Source organism: Polypterus senegalus, unplaced genomic scaffold (genome assembly GCF_016835505.1).
Source record: "Polypterus senegalus isolate Bchr_013 unplaced genomic scaffold, ASM1683550v1 scaffold_5100, whole genome shotgun sequence".
Lineage (NCBI taxonomy): Eukaryota > Metazoa > Chordata > Cladistia > Polypteriformes > Polypteridae > Polypterus > Polypterus senegalus.
In genome coordinates, this window is record NW_024380422.1 from 154,064 (window position 1) to 179,577 (window position 25,514).

General features: G+C 39.9%; 1 protein-coding gene across 1 annotated transcript in view; it reads right to left on the reverse strand.

Annotated features, from left to right (window-relative positions):
• LOC120520207 overlaps positions 1 to 23,504 on the reverse strand; it is a 37,591-nt gene extending 14,087 nt beyond the window's left edge. The window contains exons 1-2 of the mRNA XM_039742755.1: positions 23,260 to 23,504; positions 7,063 to 7,233 (exon numbers count right to left, since the gene is read on the reverse strand). Coding sequence (XP_039598689.1) covers positions 7,063 to 7,147 — 85 coding nt within the window. The 5' untranslated portion in view covers positions 7,148 to 7,233; positions 23,260 to 23,504. The remainder of the gene's footprint in view (positions 1 to 7,062; positions 7,234 to 23,259) is intronic.
• Between the last annotated feature and the right edge of the window lie 2,010 nt (positions 23,505 to 25,514).

Genomic DNA, 25,514 nt, shown 5'->3' on the forward strand with positions numbered 1-25,514 from the left:
CATTGATCTCTTCATTGTGGCGCTTTATCGCGGTGCTTCCCATACTTAAAAGCCCAACAGCCCTATTGATTTTGCTTGTTTACTTTTTCTCTCTCTCTAACATTCTCCGCTCCTGACGGCACTCATTTGAAGAGGAAGATATGTTTGCATTCATTTAATTGTGAGAAAGAACTGTCATCTCTGTCTTGTCATGGAGCACAGTTTAAACTTTTGACTAAAGGGTGTTATTTCATGTCTAGAGTGCTCCAATAATGTTAAAAAAGTATTTACAAGGTTGTAAACAGGTTTTCAATGCTCTAACTGCGAAAATATTAGATTTATAAATAAAGAATCCTATTCGTGGAAATTCATTTATCTGTCTGTAGCGGATTAACCGCGATAAACAAGGGTTTACTGTATAACTGTGCAGAGAATATTTATAAACAGTGTGGGAGAGTTTCTAAGGGCTTAAAATATATAAAAATAACCATACAAACATATAGTTTCTACTTTGCAGATTTTCACCTATTGTGGGGGTTCTGGAACGCAACCCCGCGATCGAGGAGGGATTATACATATACACACATACATACATACATACATACAAGCATGCATACATACTGTCACGCACGAGCGCATCGGGAGCAGTTGAAGGACCGGACGCACAGAGAAATGAGACCGTCGGGGGATGAAAACAGTGTACTAACCTCTCTTTCCTTTCTCCCTCAGAAAAGACGCGACGCTGCCATAGTACCGCCGGAGTAAACAACAGTCTACACTTCCGGTTCCTTTCTTCTTTGGTCCCCAAAGATGACGCCACGCCCCGCCCACCACCACGCCTTCCCAGCAGCCATCACGCTTAATTTCCAGCCAGCCCTTTATATTGTCCCTCCAAATCCGCCATCTTTGTCTTTGTTACCTCATGCAATTTCTTTGTTTTGAGAAGACCTGTTTTTCCAATTTTGTTACAGTATACAGGGCCTCAAAACCCCAAACCTTGCTACGAGTTGTTTCGTTCTTTTACAATACATACATACATACATACATATATATATACATACACACACACATATAAACATATATATAAATACATATACACATATACATACATATATACATATATATATATACACATACATATATACATATCTACATATATTCACACATACATATACACACACATATATATATATTACTGTCAAATAATGCAAAGAGTACGAGAAAAGTGTTTCGCCTAATTCTGGACTCATCAGGCATACACACTCACTGCACCCCTCTCAGGAATCGAACCTTGATGTCAGCGTTAGAGGCAAAGCCTCTCGCATTGCACCACGCATGTGGTTCGTTTATTTGACAGTATGTAGATTGGGGTATATATATATATAGCAAAATACCCGCTTCACAGTGGAGAAGTAGTGTGTTAAAGAAGTTATGAAAAGAAAAGGAAAACCATCTTAATATGCAGAAATACAGTATAAAGAGCCGCTGCATCGCAGATAGATAACTCCTGTAGCCACAATAAATGCCTTTATTGAATAGACAAACCAGGGGTGAACAAGTTCCTTTCTACTGCAGCCACAGCCGCGACACACATAAAAACATCTATAATAACTCATAAACTTGCAATATTATTTAGGAAAATAGCAACATTTTACTCACCAAAAATTTGGATTATATGTAAACAAAATCCATTGTCCTCTCTTTCCTCAAAACAGTTCAATTACTCTGTCGCATACAGATTATCCGTGCGCTTCAGTTCCATTAAAAGTCCCTTTCTATCGCCATCGGCTAATGCTGAAAGTCGAACCTGCCCTGTCGTATTTCTGGCATAAGTTTTAATTCGCTTTAGGGCTGAAAATGTCCGCTCAACAGAAGCAGTGGACACGGGAATGGTCACCGCCAAATATACCAATGTGAACAGCTGCCCCATGCTCTCATTCAGATTTTTCTGATGAAGGAAGTCAAGGAGATCAGTGGGAGATTTTCCTGCAAAATCATCCATGCAATACATTACAGTCAGTTCTGTTTTTAGCCGAGACAGATCAAAAAGTGCTCCGTGGCTCTGTGTTAAACTGGAGAAGGCTGCATGCGGAAATTTTTCTTGTATTCCCGAAACTTCTGGGGTCGAGGAGCATGACAAACATCAGGTTTTCGTGGTCTTGAAATCTGGTCTGTATCTGGCAAATAATATTGTCCAGAATCCTGCCATGGAGTTGGCGTAGTGCGTGCGAGGATCTTGCTCTTCGGAGTGCTTGCGGTGCATTCAGTGGCCTCGGACAGTTCCTCATATCGGCTTCTATCCAATCAATGGGTCTGAATACGGTGACATTGCCGCACGCCTGCTAGAGGGCCCTACTGACACCAACTCAAAATCTGATTGGTTGAAGCAACAGGTTAATCGACATTTATTCTGTGTTAGAGTTCCTGCACAATGGATTGTAAAGTCCTCTCTGCCTGGCAACAAATGATGGCTGAAATGTGATTGGTTAAATGCTTTAATACGAAAATACATGTCTAGAAGCAGCACAACCATCGGAAAAGCTATGAAAGGAAGCGGACAGACTATTTGGAATTATTGAATAAGTATTCATGGACAAAATATAATGGACATCAGTTTATCGAGCTGCAGTGTATTACATTATATGGGCAAAAGTAGGTTCCAGTTATGACCGTTACGTGTAGAATTTCGAAATGAAACCTGCCCAACTTTTGTAAGTAAGCTGTAAGGAATGAGCCTGCCAAATTTCAGCCTTCTACCTACACGGGAATTTGGAGAATTTGTGATGAGTGAATGAGTGAGTGAGTCAGTCAGTCAGTGAAGGCTTTGCCTTTTATTAGTATAGATATAGATATATATATATATATATATATATATATATATATATATATATATATATATATATATATATATATATATATATATATATATATATATATATATATATATATATATATATATATATATATATATATATATATATATATACAAAAATAAGAAGAGGCAAAAGAAAACACATTTTAACAGATCGGAATCCACAATTGAACTAACATTAGGAAGGCTGTTCTATTTATATGAAGGAAGATCTGGGAATACATGGACCAGAAATGAGATCATGTGGAGGAAGGTTCTGGGAGGCGGACGTGATGTAGGCAGGACTTGTAGCCCTGAAGTGACCATACTAGGAGGGTTCTTTGGTTGGTCTGCAGAGGGACAGAGGGATAAAGCATTAAATGACAGTGCCAACCCCTAGTTTGGATAAAAAACAACATTATTTAAGAGTGAAACCATTTTCCCACGTGCACATGTGTGACTACAAAGTGTTGTTCGCTTTTCTATGATTATATAAATATGATTAAAGTCTTATATACACTTTTCATCATGCAGCCCACTGAGAATCTTGATCTGCTAGCTATGGAAATAACAACACAGAATGTAATGAGCAAAGAAGTAAGCACAGTTTAGGAAAAAAAGGAAATTAATTGAAAATATCATTTTAGTGGACATGTGTATGTTTTTCAAAGCCATGTCAGAACATAACCACAGAAAAAACAGAACTGCAGGAAAACAAGTAGAACAGTGGGAAGTGGAGGCAGCAAGAACTTGGGGTTATTGGGTTTGCGATTGTAGGAGGGTGGGCCACCGTTACTACCTGAGCAAGAAATGTATTCCTGCTTTAACAAAACAGTACCAGGAATCTCTAATAATAAAAATTTATTTCCAGCATGCTTTTGTTGTCCATTCATCCATCCATTTTCTGCCACTTATCTGGGTCTAAGTCAAGGGAACAGTGGTCTGGGCAAAATGCCAAGACATCTCTTTTCTGTGCCACCTCCTCCAACTCTTCCAGAAGGACACTGTGAGGTTCCCGGCCAGCTGAGTGATATAATCTGTCCAGCATGTCCTTGGTTTGCCCTGAGGTCTCCTCGTAGTTGAGCATGCCTGAAACAGCTTCCATAAAATGGTGTCCAGGAGGCATCTTAATCAGATGCCCGAACCATCACAACCTGTTCTTTCGAATGTGGAGGAACTATGAGAGCCTCCTAAATGTCTTCGCCCTCTCTCTATAGGTGAGCCCATACATTCTGCAAAAGAAAATCATTTCTGCCATTTGTATCCACAGTCTAGTTCTTTCATTCACCATATAAAGCTGTTGACTAAAAGTAAAGACAGGAATGTAGATTCACCAGTTTCCTGAGAGCTCTTCTTTTCACATCAGCTCTCTTCAATATCACTAACTGGTACAACATCTACATAACTGCAGACATCACTCCGATCCACCTGTCAATTTCCTGCTTCCTTCTTACCTCACTTATGAACAAGACCCTGAGATACTTAAACTTCATCCCCAAACTGGAGACGGCACTCCACTCTGTTCCAGCTGAGGATCATAATCTCAGACTTGGAGGTGCTGATCCTCATCCTGACCACTTTATAATTGACTGCAATCAACACCAGTAAACGCCTGAGGTCACAGCACGGACAATATCACTTTCAAAAACAGAGATGTGATCCTGAGGTCATCGAACTGGACACCATTCTCTCCTTGGCTGAACCTAGAAATTCCTTTTTTTTTTTTTTTTATTCATTTTATTGAAATCACACAATATTCCATACAAATAGATCAATTTTACAAGAATTGGATTGAAAACAAATCAGTCCCCTGAGAAAGAGAGCATGGGTATCAGAATAAAATGTAAACCTAGAAAAATAAGTAAATAGATAAATTAATAAGGGAATATAGATACATGGAGAATAAAAGAAATGGGGAGAGGATCTGCTTCCTCAGTGCTTTAAAAGGTTATTCTAAGATGTTATTGATTAAATCCTGCTCTGGGTTCCCTGCATCCCGAATAAACCTTTTGACCTTTTGTACCTAGAAATTCTGTCCATAAAAATTAATGGCAGCACTGGGAGAGTAACACACACCAGAATTGAGTTGGATTTACTACCAGCAATGCAGACCAAGGTTTCATTTCAGTTTCCGCACTGGGACAGAATAGCCCACAACAGTGGGCCTGGTATCCCATACTGTCAAGACACCTTCAAAGGACTATAATGGGGTGTTGTGACAATCATTCTTCAGAAATGTTAATGGCACGTTTGCTTAAACTGAAACCTTTGCCACTTCAAAGTGAACGTATTCGGTAAGTTTTAGGGCTTTTATTCACTTTAGGACACCAGTACTCTGCACCTCCATTATAAAAGGTAAGAACAGGCTACGTATTTATTAAGGTTTATTAAATATGCTTCTCTTTAGAGTGCAATTTCATGTGGCAAACTAAGATACACAATGACTGTGAAGAAATAAATATTGAAATTATCCTTTAAAGGTAAATAACATCCTAGTTTGTCCTACAGTCATCCCCACCATGACCATCAATAACTGTCTTAACCTAACCTCCTTGGACCTTTGGCAGCTGCCTTCTATAATTTATGGGGATTCAGGACAGATGAACTGGTGGGTCTTTTCAATTATTCCTATGCTAACATTTCCTCCAAACCAAAGATTCACCTTCTGTTAACCTTTTATTACTTATTTTGAAGTACATGCAAGACCCACTGAACATTTTTGTGACAATCACAATTAATTCAATCCCAATTTGGCCAGGAGCTTACCCATCTGCTCAGGGTGGTCTCCTTCTTCAGTGTTGGGATGGTATCAGAGCTGAACAGGTTGCTGTATGTCTATCAGTTATTACTCTTCTCTTCTCTCTGGTGGTTCATTTAGAGGAGACCCACTGGGTCTTCAGTCCTGCTGAGGGTGTCAGGTATCAAAGATAACATCTAGCTTTACCAGTTCACCACACTCACTAGTTAGTCCACCACACTCACTGGTCAGCCCACCACGCTCATAGTAGGTGTGTTTTTGTGTTTATTTTTTGTGTTTATTTCTCATCTAGCTATGGCTGTAACTGTAGCCCACTCCTAGCAGTTTTCTGATAAACACTCCAATTCACGTTATATTTTTTATACAATGTTCTGAATAAACGTCTTTAAAATGACCTGTGATAACCTAAAGATCAGTAAACAACATTTTAAAGTTGTTACAGTGCAGCATTTCTTGTAGTGAGTTCAGTAGCTTCATTTGTAAACTAAGAAAAGTCGCAGCGTTTTTTTATAGAAAAGAGAGATGGACAGGTAACACAAAAAGAAAAAGAGCAGGAGAAAAGAAAACTGAACAAGAGTGCTTTAAAATGTCTGAGTAATCCTGCCTAAATGCCATGCTCTTCTTATGTGGATTACCTGCAGAAAGAGACAGCACAAAGCCCCCGACTCCAGACCCTCTTTGACGCGCACGCTGCGCCGCACTGAGGCCTGATTTTGTGAAGGGCTGTGTTTTTAAGGGTTGCTCTTGCTTGAAAGCTGTGGTGTTTTTTATGTGTGTCTTTTAAGGAGCACTGCAGAAGCACCAAGAGCAGAAAAGTAAAAGAGTGATGATAAAAGAGCACACTAATATGACATGAACTTACTGTTAACCGCACATATGAAACATTTGAACAACATTCAACTATGGAGTTGTAAAAGCACAGCTCAGTGGCAATCAGATGTGAAATCACAAAATTAAAATAAAAGCAGCAAGATTCCCACACACAGTGAGTGATAGAAGTCAGCAGTCCACACACTCAACATCCATCCACCCAGTATCCAACCCACTATATCCTAACTACAGAGTCACGGGGTCTGCTGGAGCCAATCCCAGCCAACACAGGGTGCAAAGCAGTAAACAAACCCGGCAGGGCGCCAGCCCACCGCAGAGCACACGCACACCCATACACCCCAAGCACACACTAGGGACAATTTAGAATCGCCAATGCACCTAACCTGCACATCTTTGGACTGTGGGAGGAAACCCACGCAGACACGGGAGAACATGCAAACTCCACGTAGGGAGGACCTGGGGTGCGAACCGGTCTCCTAACTGCGAGGCAGCAACGCTACTCACTGTGACACTGTGCCACCCCCACTGAACATTCACAAAACAAATAATACACCAAAATATAATAATAACACAGACAAGGAATTTGTTTTTAAAGTCTGTTGCTTTAAATCTGTTCTGGATGAAGTCACCAAGTTTTTCTCACCAGACAGAGCGTCGATGTCTTCATTTGATCTTCTTTTCCTGGAGATCATTGTCACAAACTTCTCACACAAGCTGTCTTCACTCATCTTTAGGTTTTGTGGTTTAAATGACTGTTTGTTTCTTCTAAAGGCTCCTTTCACCAAAGTTCAGGTGACCTCTCAGCAGGCTAGGACTGTGGAAACAAAACAGAGAGGACATTAAAATTAAAATAATGACAAGAGCTGAGTAGGAAGACGGCAGACTTAGGTGTGTCACTCATGTGAACACTTAAAGGACATGATCTCCACGTGGAGGTCCACAAACATCTGAGCTTACAAACTTAACAAGAGACTCAGGAGCTGAACTTGTGAAGTTGTGAACCTCGAGTAAGAAAACAAGAAAACATTTTTGTGACATGTCAACTCAATGACCGTGCCCTCTCTAATCAGTCTGGAGCCCCTTATGGTTCTCCAGTTGATGTGGGAGCCTGCAGGGGTGAAGTCAGAGGAGGTTGTCCTCATGTTGTCTGATAGTCTTAACACCTTTGGTGGAAATCGAGCTGCTGCAACTACACAGAGAAGCTTCACTTTCATTGTCAATCACAATAAATGGTGAAGTAACAACCTCTGTTAGAATCTACATTATAAAATCAGATAGTTACTTTGTCATTAATTGGTATTTCATTATCTTATTAATAACTTCTCTTAAAAAACAGTAATATGGTTTTATTTTTGACTTCCTCCAACATGTCCCTTCCTTGAGACATTCATAGATGTTTGACATAATATGCTATGAGGATTTGGATGTTGATAAAATATTTATCTTTTGGCATTGATGAACCAGAATATTTTCTCTTCAAAAGTAGGAACCTCAGCTTTGGACACTGGCAGATTGCCTACAACAGCTTAGATATCCTCCTCAGAGCCTGCAGACAGTTTTGTAGGTCTTATATGTGGTGCCTGATAGTCCTGGTGTAGATCTTGCTTGAGCTTTTTCCACAACTTCCCTTACTTCCTTACTAACCCGACTTTCTCTGCTGTTTTTTTCTGTTTTTGTGGTGGTAATCTGTACCACCACTACCTGATTAGAGCAACATGCAGTCCTTACATTGATGGGTTGAAGGCCAGAGGTCCACACAACCATCATCATCAAATTCCTCCATGTGAAGCCTGAAAACCATGAGGACTGATTGAGATCATTTATGTTAAACAGATTGCCTAGTGGGGGCTGGGTGATCCCATGGACTCAGAACCCCTGCATATTTTTTTTTCTCCAGCTCTATGGAATTTTTTGTTTGTTTCTTCTGTCGTCCCAGCCATTGGACCTTACTTTATTTTTGTTATTTAGTATAGCCTAATCTTATTTTATATTTTTAGTTTTATAAACTTTTCTTTCTTCATCTTATAAAGCATTTTGAGCTGCAACCATTTGTATGAAAATGTGCTCTAGAAATAAATGTTGCTATTGTTACTTCCTCATTGGTGAAATCTGCCATGCTGTAAGGAGTGTGTGGCCTAAAAAGTGGTAATCAAAGTTGGCATTCCCTGCTGCGGTCACCATGTGCTGCTGCTACATTTTCTTCAACTTCTTCTTACAGCTCACCAGTTTCCCACTTCTTGGCTTTTTCAGGATTTTATTGTCTGAACTAAAAGGGGTTCTTTATAAAGGCTTTCCTCTGTTGCCACATCTCTCTCTGCTTTTTCTGTATCATTTCTACCCTACCTTAGAGCTTAGCTAGCTTGGGGCTCCTTTTCTGCATAATCTGCATTCTGTCACCTTTTCTTGAGCATCCTTAGCTCTTTCTGAATTTATGCCTTCTACAGTAATCTGCTGATAGCCCGATTATCTTGCCTTTCTTCAAGCCAAAGGCATCGCCGCATGCCATGTCATTAATTTAATTTTCTTGGTATCATCTCCTTTCTGGGTGCTATCCAGGATATTATATACGTCTTCATCCAATTGTACCCATCAACGATCTGCTGCTGGTGATAAATTTGACCATGGCTTAATCTCAAAATCCTCTATGACTTCAGATACAGCATCTCTTCTTCAACTCTGAGTAGATTCAGCAAAGAGGTCCGGGGCTCTATGGTTTGCCTCTTGGCCCTACGCCTTGCAGTGAAGAGGAGGAGGAAGGACATTGAGATGTATTTGTATTTTTCCAACATAAAGGGTAAAGCATGTGGTATAATGGCACGTGGTGTTGAGCGGCATATTGGAAGACATTCTGATAGAGTGCAGGTCTCCAGGGTTTTATTTGCAAGATAACAGACTGAATGAAGCCTTTGATATCACATTGAAATCTTTCAATACCCTATCTGCAGTCAGATGGTATATTGAAATGTGTATGTGATGAATATTACAGTATATCACTCACTTTCAGAAATGCTGCGGAGTATGCAGATGTGAATTGACAGGTGTTGTTGGACACAAGGGTGTGCAGATTTATGAATTTGTTAGGACTGAGATAAGGAAATGTATGACATTTTGAGTGGAAACAGAAACAGTGAAGGAAACGTCTGGTTACTTGCCTTGATAATCAGTCAGGGTTGGTTCATAACAATAATTCCAGACAGCTGTTTCAAATGGACCCCCAACATCTATTATCAGTTTCTTCCAGGGTTCAGATGGAAATGGCACAGAAGAAAAGGGAATTGGCTGTCTTATGAGAAGATTGGCACTGCTGACAGTTTTTAACATGAACTATAACCATATCATCTATACCAGGCCACCAATATAGTTGACACACACGCTGTCTAGTTTGAACATTTCATTGGTGACATAGTGGAGTGAATGTAACCATCGTGTGACTCTGAAAGAAAGGAGCAATCAGACGAGCACAACAGAACACATAACCATCTTGTACACTCAATTCATCTCGTAATCAGAAATACAGATGCATAACTGTAGCAACAGCATTAAGAGAAGATGGCCAATCATTGGTAATCTGAGTTTGCAGGGCAGATAATTCACTGTAAAATGGAGAGGCAGAAACAAACTCACCCAGTGACAGGGCAGTAGAGCAAGAGACTAAATCACCACAAAGTCAGGATCATTGTCAGAAATGGTCTCAGCAATAGCAGTGAAGGACGAGCAAGAGAGGCAGTTGACAATGTGATTCTGTGACCCTCGGATGATAAGCTGCAGTGTAGTTAAAACAGAACAGTCACACTGCCCAGCATGCCATCCACATGCCTGTGTGATCAGACACTTTGGAGGACAATACAGTGGTCAAAGCCTGATCATTGGTGTGGACAGGAATTTCAACCCCACCACCAAGCCCTCCATTTCTCAACAGCCCACATACGAGTCATCCAAGATCCTCTTTATCAATTATGGAATACTTCAAAGTGCTTTCAACATTTGTGTTGTGCTACTTTTATAACTTAATGATGATATAACTAGCACCAACACACCATTATAACATATTTACATTACTATGCAATTTTCCCATTTTCTTTTGTTTACCAAAAAGAACAATAGGGAATAATACCATGATTTCAATGTGATAAATATTAATTATTGAATATTTCAATGGACAGCATAGATTTTGTAAGGAAAATATCAGTTTAATTGAAGCAATTGTAGATCTCAGAAAGCAGAAGTATTAGATATGCTAAATTGTCGAAAAGATGACAGACAGCTAACTTAAACATTGCATACTATTAATTCTTGCTGTTTTCAATAGATATCTTAATTTGTAATGTTTTACTATTTTGTAATGAACTTCTTAGATTCATTAAAATGATAGGGTAACTAACTAACTAAATAACTAACTAACTAATAACTCCAGTGGGCCCACCACCTACTGGAGGAACAGGGTCTGGATGGAATGTGACGTGGCAGCAGTCAAAGGCAGAGGCCTTATTGGATCAGAACCCAAAGACACAAATTGACTCTTGGGACGTGGAATGCCACCTCTCTTGTGGGGTAGGAGAGGGAGTTGAAGGGTGAGGAGGAGAGCTACCAAATAGATATACAGTAGTTGGGCTCACGTCCTCCCACTCACTTGGCTCTGGAACCAAACACCTGGATAGAGGCTGGATTGTCCTTTACTCTGGAGTTGCCTGGTGTGAAAGGCCTCAGATGAGAGTGGCTTCTTATTGTGTCTCTGCCTGGTCAATGCCATGTTGGAGTTTGTCCCAGAGAACGAGAGGGATCACGGATAGTAGGACTCTAACTACCCATAACCCAAATCTCAGTTCATAGTAGCAAGTCTTCTTGGAATATCTGAGGGGATCCTGGAAATTGTCCCAGATGGGGATTCCATAGTTCTGCTGGGTGACTTCAACACCCAGGTGGATAATAATGGAGACACCAGGAGAGGCATGTTTGAAAATATATGATCACCCTGAAGTAAACATGAACAGTATTTTGTTAGTGGACATCTGTGCTAGGCGTGGTTTGTTCATAACGAACACCATGTTCAAACATAAGGCAGCTCATAATTGTACCAGAACACCCTAGGCCAAAGATCTAAGATTAATTTCATAATCTCATCATTAGATTTGCAGCCTTATATTCTGGACACTCATGTGAAGTGAGGGACAGAGCTGTCAACTGATCACCACCTGGCGGTGAATTGGTCAGGTAGTGGGAGAGGCACCTGGACAGATCTGGAAAGCCCAAAGAAGTAATGAGGGTGGACTATGAACATCTCAGGGAGCCCCTGTCTAGAAGACTTTCAATTTCAACCTTGAAAATATCATTTCTTGCATCTCAGGGGAGGCTGGGGACATACAAACCGAATGGCCCTTGTTCATAGCCTCAATTGTGGGAGCAGCTGCAAAGAGCTGTGACCTGAAGGCCATAGGTGCATCTTGAAATAGCAACCCAAAGACCAAATGGTGGACATCACAGGTGAGAGATGCCATCAGGCTGAAAAAGGATGTATTCTTTGTATGGTTATCACAGGAGGATCCTGAAGCATCAGAGAGGTACCAATAGGCCAAAGAACAGTGGCCTTAGTGGCCAGGGATGGAAAACCCAGGTGTGGGAGGAGTTCAGAGAGACCATGGAAAGTGACTGTTGATTGGGCTCAAAATGGTTGTAACAAACCATCAGGCAACTCAAAAATGGAAGCCATGGATTCACCCAGACCATTCTCAGTAAGGGTGGAGAAGTGCTTACCTGAAATGAGGATGTTGTCTAGGACTAGAAGGAACCCTTTGAGAAGCATCTGAACCCAATGGACACACCCTCTGTAGAGGAGGCAGAGCCAGAATCAGAAGGGAATAAGCTGAGGTAGTTGAGCAACTCTAGAGTGGCAAAACCCCAGAGGTGGATGAGATCTGCCAAGAAATGCTGAAGGTTCTGGACATTGCTGCACTGTCATGGCTGACAAGCCTTTTCAATGTTGTGTGGTCATTGGGAGCTGTGCCTCTGGAATGGCAGACAAGGGTGGTGGTCTACATTTTAAAAAGGGGAACCAGAAAGTATGCTCCCACTATTGGGGTACAACATTCCTCAGCCTTCATGTAAAAGCTTATTCTAGGGTACTAGAAAGGAGAAACCACGCAATCATGGAACCTCAGATCCAGTAGGAGCAATGTGGATTCATCCCGGCAATGGACCAGTGGACCAGCTCTTTATCCTCCCAAGGATTATTTAGGGGCATAAGAGTACGGCCAATCCGTGTATATATATATATAGGGCCCATGCATGGCTGGGGCGCCCTTCACCACATTTGCCAGGGGACAAGGGTGGGAAGCCCAGTATCTCCCCTGGACGATAGATCGCAGCCTCCCTGGGTTGCAGCGGTGCCTCTGACTCCCACAGGGCTTCATGAGGGTTGGAGTTCTGTGCAACTCTGTGGGGTTCTGCAGGCGCCGCCAGGGTGCTGCAGCAGGAGCTGCTGGCCCCTTTTGGGCACTAGTTTTGCCTTTCCCGGAGGTACAGCCGGATGTCGGCAATCAAGCAGCTGGAGCACTTCCGGGTACCTGATAAAAGGGAGCCAGCAATCACTACTCAGCGCCAGAATCGGGAGGAAGAGGACGAGGTTGCCAGGTAGGAGTGGTGGTGCCAGAAGAAAGTGCTTGGTGTTATTGTTGTACTGTGTTATTGTTGTACTGAGAGCCCTGGACCTCAGCACTTCTGCCACACCAGGAAGTGCTGGGGAAGAGAGCAGGGACACCCGGAGTGCTTCCGGGATACAGCCGGCACTTTTGCCACACGGGCGTGTTGGCGGGAGATTGCCAGGAAGCACCTGGAGCATATCTGGGTGTGGATGAAAGTGGCCGCCTCCCTTCATTCGGGCTGGAGCCGGGAGGAGAAGGAGACAAGGTCTGGGAGGAGACGAGGAGGCAGCCTGTAGAGTGAAGGCATTGTGTGGTGTTGGCCAGGACTTTGGGGACTCTTGGGGTTTGTGAGCACTGAACTGTGTAAATATTAGGAAAATAAACATGTGTTGGGTGACAAAATGATGTCTGCCTGTCTGTGTCTGGGTCATAGTCCACTATATATATATATATATATATATATATATATATATATATATATATATAACTTTAGGAAATCATTTTAGCTTTGACCAAGCTATTATGTTTCACTTTACATCTGTTAAGATAAGAGCTTCTTTTGTAATTTTTTTTTTTGTAACAGACTTTCCTTTTTTCTTTTGTAATCAATTTTCATTTAAAGTTTTGAAATTCGCTCAAATTTGAAAATAATATTGTCTTGATAAATTATTTGTACTATTTTTTCACTTTTTTATTTTTACATGAACATTTTGTGGTAGCATTGCTGTGGTGCAGAGACACTTTTGGGGAGGTGTGTTATGAGGCAGGGGTTTGGGGAGGAAATGGTTTAGTGTAACTGCAGTATTTGGCTAATCTGATTTTGGAGATCCCTCCACAATCTGCGTTCTTGTAATTTTTAATGTTTAGCTTGTTATCTTAATTAGTAAAATGTATATCCACTCTCCTTCACATTGAACTTTGGAAAAGTTTCTCTGTTATGTGCAGTGGATATCAAACTTTTCCTTGTTATGTTATGGGAGCCTGCTGAAGAAATAACATTGAATAACTGGATGTTCTATTTGTTTTGTATTGTTTTGTTTTTCCATTATTTGTCTTAAAGTTCAAACAAGAGCCATCTGCAGCTATAAATCTTCAAATATGGAGGTGCCCATAACATCAGTGCCAGGACTGCAGCAAAGCCCTACCAGTTCAACAGCTTATTTATTTATGTATTATGGTATTTGTTACCTTGTATTAATCCCAGAGGGTAAATTGCCTTTTCTCATGACCTTTGGATGTCAGAGTGCAGGGTCAGCCATTGTAGAATACCTCTGGAGCAATTTTCAGGTTAAGGGCCTAGCTCAAAGACCAAACGGAGTAGGATCCCTTCTAGCAGTAATGGGATTTGAACCAGCAACATTCCAGATGCTACTACATATCTTTAGTCTCTGAGTCACCAAGGAGTTTAATTACTACTGTTTAGTTTTATTATTTGAATTAACTTTTATTTTAAGAAAAATTACCTGTACAATATTTTTAAGAAAGACTGCTTCAGGTTTGATGTTAGTACAAAAGACTATGAACGGTCAGAGAGCTTGTCTGGTCCTGAGTCAGGCACTGCTTGTGGCCTTTACATCAACACCATCTTATTTAATGGCTGCTAATGAAATCTGTCTGTGTCCTTGCTCAGCATGGGGGCTCCCTACACATCAGCCACAAAGAACTGCTAAAGTGGGTTTGAAACTAATGAACTGGCGAGATTTCACTGTCAAAAGGACACAGCATTACAAATGGAGAGGGGAGAGCATACTTTGAGAAACTGCATCTGTCAGAACTCACTTGTTTCACAGTTCACTTCACTGGCAGATGAACACTAAGCTTCTACACTCTGATGAGTTCAATCCCAGCTTCACTCGAGTCATTTCCGGATGATTTCAACTAATCGAACAGTTTGACCCTCATGTAGAGCAATCAGCTTAAAGCATTAATAGAGGCCAACACAGAAGAAAGCTGTGAAACATTAACTTTAAACTAAAAGGATCAAGTGACATGAAGAAAAAAAGAAACAAAACCAATATTGACTTTAGACCATACTGCATGTTTGATTGAAGTCTACGGGCATTTGTGAAAAGAGCAAACAAGACCAAAAACAACTAGAAACTGCCTGCTTTGAAATACAAAGAGCAATGAATTGGTGGAGGGCCTGTAACAGCCGTGATGTGTCAGAACTGCACTCAAATAAGACCAGAAAAACGGGACTTACAGGAAACACACGACTGCATTTCAAGTTACAAGCAGGGACCTCTAGGTACTGTAATTATTATGAGCCACTTCAGGAATCTGTGACAAAGCTATCAGCTTGTAATTCTTTAACACAGAAAATACAATTTAGATGTGTTCAGGAGGGGCTTAACTGTCACATATCACTTGGGGTCTGACTTATTAGAATTCGGAATGAACAAAATGGACTGTAGGGCCCTTCAGTGAGTGAGCACAATGAACACCAGTTTGACCAAATAGTGAGGAGGGCTACAACCACACGGTGTTCACTTTGGACTCAGAGCAGAACTTTAATACACAGCACCTTGTCTATCTGTGCCACACTTATGGGGGATTCCAGAATTCCTAAGTCATCAGTGCTTTAATAGAAACAGTTACATGGATGGAGCCTCAGATTCACAGTAAGCATTTCCTTCTTGCACTGTTTGTGAGGATGTGATAAACCAAACACCTATAAAAGATGACCAGTTCATGAAACTTCACCCAACTTTGCAGACCCTGACTTCAATGATTTCTTTTCAGATAGAATTGCCCAACATCTTCACTCAGGTTGTCTTTTTAACTGTGTAGTCCTCATTTTATCACAGCTACATAACAGAAGTATGGAATGCTGTTTTCTTGTTTTACTTGAAACAATTGCTCAGGTGTTAACAGTCATCCATGAAGATCTTGGGCTCCATTGATCCTGAACGTGGCATCCTCTGTCCTCATACCCAACACTTTCAAATCTCTGCCATCATTCAAATGTCTTTTCATCCACCAGCAGCATGCATTTCTAACTTGGGTGTCCGCGCCATGTCACCCCACTGTCCATGATACCCCTGACATCTTTCTTACATCCTTATTATTTTTCTTTCTCTTTTCTTTCTGTCCTGATGAGCAGCTCCTACTTCTTTTTGATGGCCCAGATTGCATCCCCATACATCAGCACTGGTTGGACTCCTGTCTTATACAACTTACAGTTACGTTTTCTTGACAGTCTTTGACCATTTGTACCTCCTCCCACTTTCTTCCATTCTCACAACCACCTCTTGTGTCAAACACCAAGGCCAGATATGTGACTTGGTTTATTTGTTTCAACTCGACATTTAGGCTGCCTATGGCTCTTATTCTCTCATTCATGTTTTATTCAAAATATTTCTTGTAATATCTAAACTTTATTACAACAAGGTTTTCCTTATATATATATATATATAAACACAGCTGAGGTGATGCCACAGGGGAACCATTTTGGTTTCCTAAAGGCAATTCCACGTGAAGGTTCCAGAAAGAACTTTTATTTATTTAGATCCATAATATGCTCCATACAGCAAATAACCACAAACAGATGGCAACAGCCTTGTGAAACACCAATTAAAAGAACTCTTGCTGTGTTTCATATCACAGGCCAAGTTCAGGTTTTCTTCATCTACGAATGTCCTGCTAAGCTAAGTAATGTCCTACTATACAGTAAACACTTCATTGTCTTCCAAATATCAGGCACAGAGTACAAAGAACCAACTTCATATGCAAAGAACCCTTCCCAAAATGAACTGGCGCATTGTCAAGCAATGGTTATACAATGATCCACATAATACACTAATGAATTATAAAATGCTAAAATAGGCATACACCACAAACAGCATTTAGCACATAATCCGCGTTTAAATCAAGATTCTAATCTGAGTTGGTATTGGTACCACCAAAGAGGACTAATGCAAGTCACGCTTGGCAACCAAGAATATTAAATGTTAACCTTTAGCTTGGAACATACCAGCATAAAAGTGAAACTGAGTGTAATGTAGTGGAGTTCACAAAAGTCCTATTCAATGAGAAAGAAAACCTCAGAGAAAGTTTGCATAGTTTTTGTTCTTTGTAGACTGTCTAATTTTGTGTCCTCATGTTTTTAACATTTATTGTCATTGCTTATTTCAACCCAAACAAACTGAATAAGCTTGTTTTGCCTGAACATTTACAAAATGTTGTTGTCCATAACTCACATTTTGCTTTAAACACCACAAAAATATTTAGTTCACCTGCAAGTGCATTTTGTCTGTCTGTATGCATTTTCTAGTGTATCTCACACTAACATGAATGCTGTCAAAACAAAACAATGCAATTCCAAATACACAGATATTCTTTATCCTTTTTTCATTTTGTCACATGTCACTGTGTCACTTTATTCACAGGTCCAGTTGCATGTGTGATGTATTTTTAGTTAGTCAGATGACTTGCACTGAGGTGTATGGTGGAGTGGAGCCACTGAGGCTAACTCATTTCAATATTCGTCTGTCAGTCTTATTCTGAACTTTGATTTCATGACATTCATGTCAGACTCACAGAGGTATGGAGACCCAAACAAAGCAGACATTTTCAGAGTTGTTTGGTGAAGATTCTTCTAGTTATTGGGATTTACTAATCTCCAGAAATGCTGTTGAGACTTTAACAGCACATTATTTTGAAGGTTTACTAATATATAATATATAAAATCCAATGTCTGTATGTCTGTACGCTTTTCACAAGAGAACTACTTCACAGATTTAGATCGGGTTTTTACATAATTTGCTTGAACATTCTGTTGATTTTGCGACTTCTCTCATTTCGCTGTGTATCAGAGTTCGCTATGGTTTCGAGTTATTTGCGTGAATCTGAGTGAGACGCAGCAGGCCCGGTGGGGCCTTCCTCACTCATTCGCCAGCTTCAGGGCGTTTTCCTTAACTCGGCTTAGATAGCGAATGAGAGAACAATTAAATTCAACTTTGTTTGATTTTTAAAATAAAGTGTTACTTAGGTCTTGATGAGTTTGAGTCCGGATATTCCCTTAAGTATATTCCACATTAAAAGAGAGATTGCAATTCTGATTGTGGATTGTGATTTTGTGTTAAAAGGATCATGATATGATTTTTTGGAAAGATCACCCACCCCTAATTTAACTAATCAAGTTTTTAAATTTATGTAGGATTCATTAACCCTTTGGCGAGCTAGTTGGAAAGGGGTTGCGAGCTACCGGTAGCTCGTGAGCGACGTGTTGGAGACCCCTGGGCTATACCATTGATTAAAGAAATGAACATTTAAATTGTTATTTATTTCCACCTTTGTCCTGATGTTAATTGGCATTATTTATAACATATCTAATGATGCTGAATTCTTAATTGTTGATTAAATTAATCTGACATTCATTACTAAGTGGTAAGACGTACATTAAAAACTCTTTTTTGAAAATGACAACATATCACATTAAAATAATTACAGCATTTGTCCCTTTGCCGTTTTTGTTAGTGAAAGAAAAAGATACAGTATTTAAAAACAATCAAAAACATATATGTTTCATATTAAAATCGTGTTTGCAATTTGCAAAACAACAACTTTCTATGCAATTAGATGGAGGCAGAATTGCAAAGACAACTCACTGCAGCCAATGTTGTGACCGCTGTGCTAAACCTTACCATCCATTTGACTTTCTTTTGGGTTTTTTGGTAAGTGAATCACTATAAAGTTAATTTATCCAAAGTCGTTCCCATGACAGTAAATCAGGTTATTTAAACTTCCAAAATGTCGTAAGTACAATGGCCTGCACTCGTGTGTGAATAACAGCACTGCCGAGCTAGCGGTCGATGATGTAAAATACAAATCATTCATAGCATCAGTGCACAGGTTGAAATGAATGGCCAGTCGTATCGTCCAGTCTGAAATTCTGACGATGGTAAACTCCTCCAGCAGCAGTGGCACTGAGACATCGCACCGCCACTGAAGCTGCAGCTTTCTTTGATGGCTGAATGCACAAAATATGTCTGCATGTAAGTACATAGTCTAGGAATTCTTGTATATAATTTATAATTGCTGCCAAAAGATTTTCATGTTGCTATTTAATACTTACTTGTTTAAAGTGTTTCAAGTATAACATAACTAAAATAATAGGTTTACATTGTTTATGTGAATAATAGCATTAATATTTAATTACGCAGAGCACAAATTCAGAACTGTAATGTACTCAGGCATTGAGCTGGATGCCTTGTGCCCTCTTTTGCATTTCCATTTTGTGTTATTATCAATCAGCTATTATTTCTTGATCAACAGCTAAAAAGACCGCCATTGTCTCTGTTACTTATTCTTCTGTTTAATGACAATTAAATAAACTCTTCAGCTTTTCACAGCTGTCCCATAATACACCACACATACATTGTATACATTGGATTAAACTTAAAGTGGGCTTAAAGCTGATGTTGAGCTCCTCTGAGCTTAAACCTCATGAGTGCTTACATAATTGTGGATTGCCGAGGCCCTCCTTTAGTTAACGTGACACACGTGGTGTTTGTGTAGCTGACTCACCGCTGATTGGAAAACACATTTACTCAAGCAGGGCTTACTCAGCTAAATCGTGGAATACCATACAGGAGTATCACAATACACAGCACATAATTCATAAAACCCCACACATGAATCACAATACATAAATCCACATGAACTCGTAACACACACCAAGAACCTCAACCCCTCTTTATTGCATCAGAAATCCAGTCCCTGAAAACACAGCAGATCAACATAAACCAACAAATAAAAATATAGAAAAGAAATTAAACCCAAATGAATTAAATAAACAATGTTAATGCAGATAAGTTTGATCTTCAGAACAGCACTCCAAACTCTTTCCCACAGATACACAGTCCCTCAAGGCTCACCTGTTTAACTGCTCCAGTTAGCCCACCATGGTATCTGACACGCTGCCCTCAGGATTAATTCAAGATGCCAATTGAGTTGTAAGCCTTCCGCCTCTCATTTTTCCTTTTTGACAGTGAAACATTATCTATTTTTAAAACATGCCACTCAATCACATGATGTTCTCTGGTGGCCCTGATATGCCAAGAAGGATCTTGCAGTGTAGGCAATAGAAACTATCAGGGTACAAGTTATCCAGAAAGTGGTGCAGAGAAATAAAAATGAAATATCACACTTTTACTTATGTAGATCTGTTACAATTTGATGATTCTCTGCTGACTTTGACTCAATAAAGGCCAATCTGTCCAGTGAATCACCAACATGAACAGGCAACAAGAGGACAAACTACAAGGGACCTCTGCACCAATCTATGGAAGGCCAATGATCTGCTTTCAGAGATCAAAACGAAATCAAAGATTCTTAGTCAAAAATATGAAACACGTGTCAAAACACAGCTGATCAAACAAGCCCTAACAGAAGAGAAGTTTGTTTCCATCACAAAATCTTTGCCAAATCAAACAGGAAGCAATTTATACCTAAGCTAGGGCAGAGGACACACTGAGCCACCATCTTAAACAAGGCCATTAAAATGATGTCACATGGTAGCAATAACATCATAACTATAACCAAAATGGCTGTCACAATTACCAGAATCATACAAAATGGTATTGTTTGTGATGTAAACACTGACACAAAATGATGTCAGGTGATATCAACAACATAAAAACACAAATTAACAATTTCTGCAATTTCATTTGGTAAAATACTTAAGATATTTTTGATTCAATGACCAATGATCTTCTTTGTGTGCCATTTTGCTGTTCATGGAGGTTGCCTGATTGTTTTGACTACTGAGACTCCAGTCACCACATAAACAGTTGGGACGCAGCACAGGACGTAAATGTGTGTTCAGGTATAAATTGGCAGCACCCTGCACACTCAGCTATCCTCAGTGGATTGAAGACGTTAAAGAAATAGATATACAGTAGTTATTGTCATGTTCAGTCCATTTAACTTCTCAGCAGAAGGGATTTTTTCTTTGCCCCTAAACTTCTAACATTTTGATTTTGCTTGCTTCCTGCTGTTGACCCCCTTCTTGCCCACTCTTCTGGTAGGAATGGTAAAAATGGCCTACTGCAAGGGCAACAAATGCAAGAGCTGGGAGATGAAACATCAGTCAAAAGGCAGGCCAAAAATTCAATAAACTAAAGAGATCAAAGATGTCAAGCAGCAAAAGTTAAACTATAAATACAGTAGCTCTTAAACACTGAATAGCTGTTGTGTTTAAAAAGAAATAGCCAGAAATATAATAACTAGAGAACCAGACACAAAAGCAAACATTGGTTTGTAAGTTTATCTATAATTGTAGGCAACCTGGAAGTGTACAACATCAGTCTTTAAAAAGTCACATTAATGACATCAGGACAAGTTGTCCTGTGATAGTAACAATAAACAAATTATCATCAATATGGCTGCACACATAAGGTGATGTGAAAGTACATCAACCCTGCTGAGCCAAATAGTGAAAGTGACAGTTTAAGGTTATAAAGGACCGTGAGAACAGACACAGATAACGTGACGGGCCAAAAGATTGTTACAAGAAGGCCAAAATAAATCACTAAATGCCAACACTAAACTAAATCGTCAAAATATTGAAAGCAATTATGCAAAATGCCAGGTGTACTAAACCACAAAGAAGCACATTAAGAGCTTAGGAGTCATTACCAATAAACAACAAGGAGGCATCTATAATTCTTAACACAGAATGGCAGCACCCATAAACAAAAACAAGTGGTCAAAAGGGAAACATGATAATTGTTTATTGTGATAGAACATTGTCACTAACCACAGTGAAAGACATTGAGAGACTGTAGAGACCACGACTTGAGCCTTTTTTCCATCAGACTAAGCTCCATGTCCAAACAGCACACATTACTGAAAACACAACATCTGCACCTTGAAGCCTGAAAGTGGCATCAAGTTGTGAGGCTTGTGAGTGGAAAATAAATGCAGCAAAATATGAAAACATTCTGGAGGAGAACCTGATGGAGTCTGCAAAATCTCACACCTTGGTAGAAGACAATGAGGTTAAGCATGAAGCCAGAACTCTAGAGTGATGGCTTCAAAATAACAATGTGAATGTTCTGGAGGGGCTGATTTAAAGTTCAGATATCAGTCCAATGGAGAAGTTATAGATGGATTTGAAAATGCCTGATCAATCCTGATCAACATGACACCTGTCAGAGCTTAAACAGTTTGACATGAAAGAATTAATGGGGACAAACGGCAGAGCAGAGAGAGAGGAAGAGAGATCTGATAACAGACTCCAGGCTGTCATGGCTGCCATCTAGTAAACACTGACTTGAAGGGGTGACTACTCCTCTGTGACTTGGTGTTTAATATTTGTAACTAATTTAGACCACTTTACAGAGACCTGTTTTCACTTTGATATTTGACTGGTGCCAAAAATCCAAATTCAGTCCTTTGAGATCCAGTGCTGTTTCACAAGAAAAAGTGAAAACTGTCAAGAGGTGAATACTTTTAAAGGTGAAGTTTAAAATAAATATTTAAAAGAACAGCGCTGTATTCAGAAGTACACATGCCAAAACCCCAATAACCAAGAAAAAAGGCCTGTAAAAGACACATAAACAATAATAAAATCAACAAAACAAACTAGCAACACAGAATGCATTAGCAGAAATTGCCTTTAATGAAGCAAGTAAAAACAAAAACTCAATTTCATTGGCAGCAGTAAAAAAGGTGAAAATCCTGGAGATGTCAATAGCATGTTGGAGTCATTAGAGATTTACAATTTCATTTTCTATCAGACATTAGTCGTCAGACTTAATACACTGCTATCAGCATTGACAAGAAACAGTAAAATAAAGAAACAGCGAGCATGGCAGCCGAGAGCAGCGACGAAACATGAAAATGAGAATTTCACTCTGCTGTGTATGTGTGACAATACACTTAACTAAACAAAATGAAACAAACAGAGCAAGGACTCTCCCATTTTACCTCTATAATACTTTTATTTTTATTTTTCTATTTGTAATGCACACACATAGGTGTGAAACTGCGCTACAGAAAGAAATGAATGTCAATGTTGTTTAAAATCTCAAGGCCAGACAACTCCGTCCTGCTCTGCCAGCTCAGTATAATTTAACGTCTTTGTTACCAACAGTCAAGTACAAGATTCTGAAAGTCACCTGCAGCCCCTCCACTGTCCTGAGTGACCAGAATATCACAAGTTACTCTGAGTAGTTTATTAGTTTTATTCTCCTTACCTGTTTATGTCCTTGATGTCCTGTGAATTGACAATGTGACTTTATTCAATATACCACTGCAGGCCCCTCGACTTCAGCAGGCGTTGTCAGTTCTGAGGCCAAACCTGAGACTGCAGCAGGACTCGGCTTGTCTCTCAGCTCTCTGGCTGCTCTTTTTGTATTCCAACAAAGTCTGAAAGCAACAAGTGCGGTCTTGTGACTAAAGTAATAAAAATAAACAGGAATGCAGTCTGGTGAGTCTTCATCAGTGAATGGTGCCAGTTTACCATCTGATGCTCCTTATTAACAGATATTAAGAGATACAATAACATAATGATGTCTGTGCCTTTCTTCAGATTAGGGATGTGCACAGAGTGGTGGCCACAGTGGCTCTCAAGCGCTTGCTTCTTTACCCACACGGGTCCATTTTCTCTTTAATCCTTTGCTTCTGAGAAAACAAGTGTGTGCTTCCTTCTCATTAAAAAGCAGTGATGAATGCCATGCTTTGTTCAAACTACAGTAAGTAGAAATTCAGATCAATAACCTCATCAAGTTCCTCAGTAATCTGCTTTTATTGTGTTCTCACAGAACTTCACCATAAATCAATCCCATCTAAATCCTTGATGATTTTAGTAAATTCTTTTGTGTTTCCTTTCTTATTGTACTTTTTTATTTTTCAGTGAGTCGCCAATTGTCAAGAATTTCTTAGGACCCTGTTAGTAAAGGTCTTGGTTTGGTGTATCCAGGGTTCAAAACAGTTATCTTTTAGCATTGATAGTTATGCAGTTTGAAGTGTCCAATTTGAATTTGTTCCATTTATTATTATTTATTATTGTTTTTTTTTCTGATTTTATTTCCTTTTCATGAACACCTCCATGTTGTTGAAGACAACTAAACCATTGATAAACCACTGCATACAACATTGCATTTGAAACCAATAAGACCCCATTCACATGACAGCTCCCTTCCAATTTTTTCACTCATATGTGACAACAATCTGATTTTTCGAGAAGTACCATTAGCAAAAAACATAAAGGAATCAAAAACTTTCAGAAAGTATTTCCATTGTTCATATCACAACTGTTTTGCATCCACACTGTCCACATCACTCTCAGCATCCTTTGGTCCACTTGTTTTATCTACAGAAATATTTCTTAATGAGCTTTTTATGTCAATATCAGTATCTAAAATGTAAATGTGTGGAAATGTAAAATTTGGGAGTATTAAATCAGGAAAAAGGCTTTTTCTGGGAGTGGCCCCAACTCCATTAATGCTGGGGATGTTATATTTGAAGGTAATAATATAGCAGTTACAAAAGGAGAAAATGGAGTCAGGTTTAACATAATAAACTTTAACAAGCTCTTGTTACTGAGCACACGTTACACCGCATGTGTAATACGATCAGCTTCCTATTAGCTCCCCAATACCCATAATCCCTTATTACTACAGGACCCTCAATAGTTCAACAGACTTACAATATTACACATTACCCCCTTAAAATTGTAAATTTGGTTAACAATTAACAAAACATTTGCTGTTTAAGAACAGGAATATCAGACTGAAGCAGAACACACTCTGTAGGCAATGCAGGACACAGTGTCACTACGCTAGCAAGGAACTGGCTCTGCTCATGGATTGTTCCTGCCTCGCACTGTATGCTTCACAGGGACTAGTGTGAAGGATAGAATAATTAAACATTTACTATGAAGATAGGGCGGCACATTGGTGCAGTGGGTAGCGCTGCTGCCTCGCAGTAAGGAGACCTGGGTTCATTTCCCTGGTCCTCCCGGCGTTGAGTTTGCATGTTCTCCCCATGTCTGCGTGGGTTTCCTCCTACAGTCCAAAGACATGCAGGTTAGGTGCATTGGCGATACTAAATTGTGCTTGGTGTGTGTGTGTGTGTGTGTGTGTGCGCGCCCTGTGGTGGGCGGGCACCCTGCCTGGGGTTTGTTCCTGCGTTGGCTGGGATTGGCTCCAGCAGACCCCGTGACCCTGTGTGAGGATATAGTGGGTTGGATAATGGCTGACTGACTACGAAGATATTTCAATGTTCCTTAGAAGTTCTGAAGAATCAACGTTATAAGCTTACAGATGGCTTAACGTCTATTACAGAGCCGATTGTGTGGCAATTGGGTATTTGGAGAAAGAAAAGGAAAGACAGGAATTGGAGGTTAGCACGTTTGAAAGAGACAGTACTGCTGCGATAAATTATTTTATCGAAGGTCGCGCACAATCACTGCGCCACCATGTTCCCATGTCTAATAACGTGCTTTAAC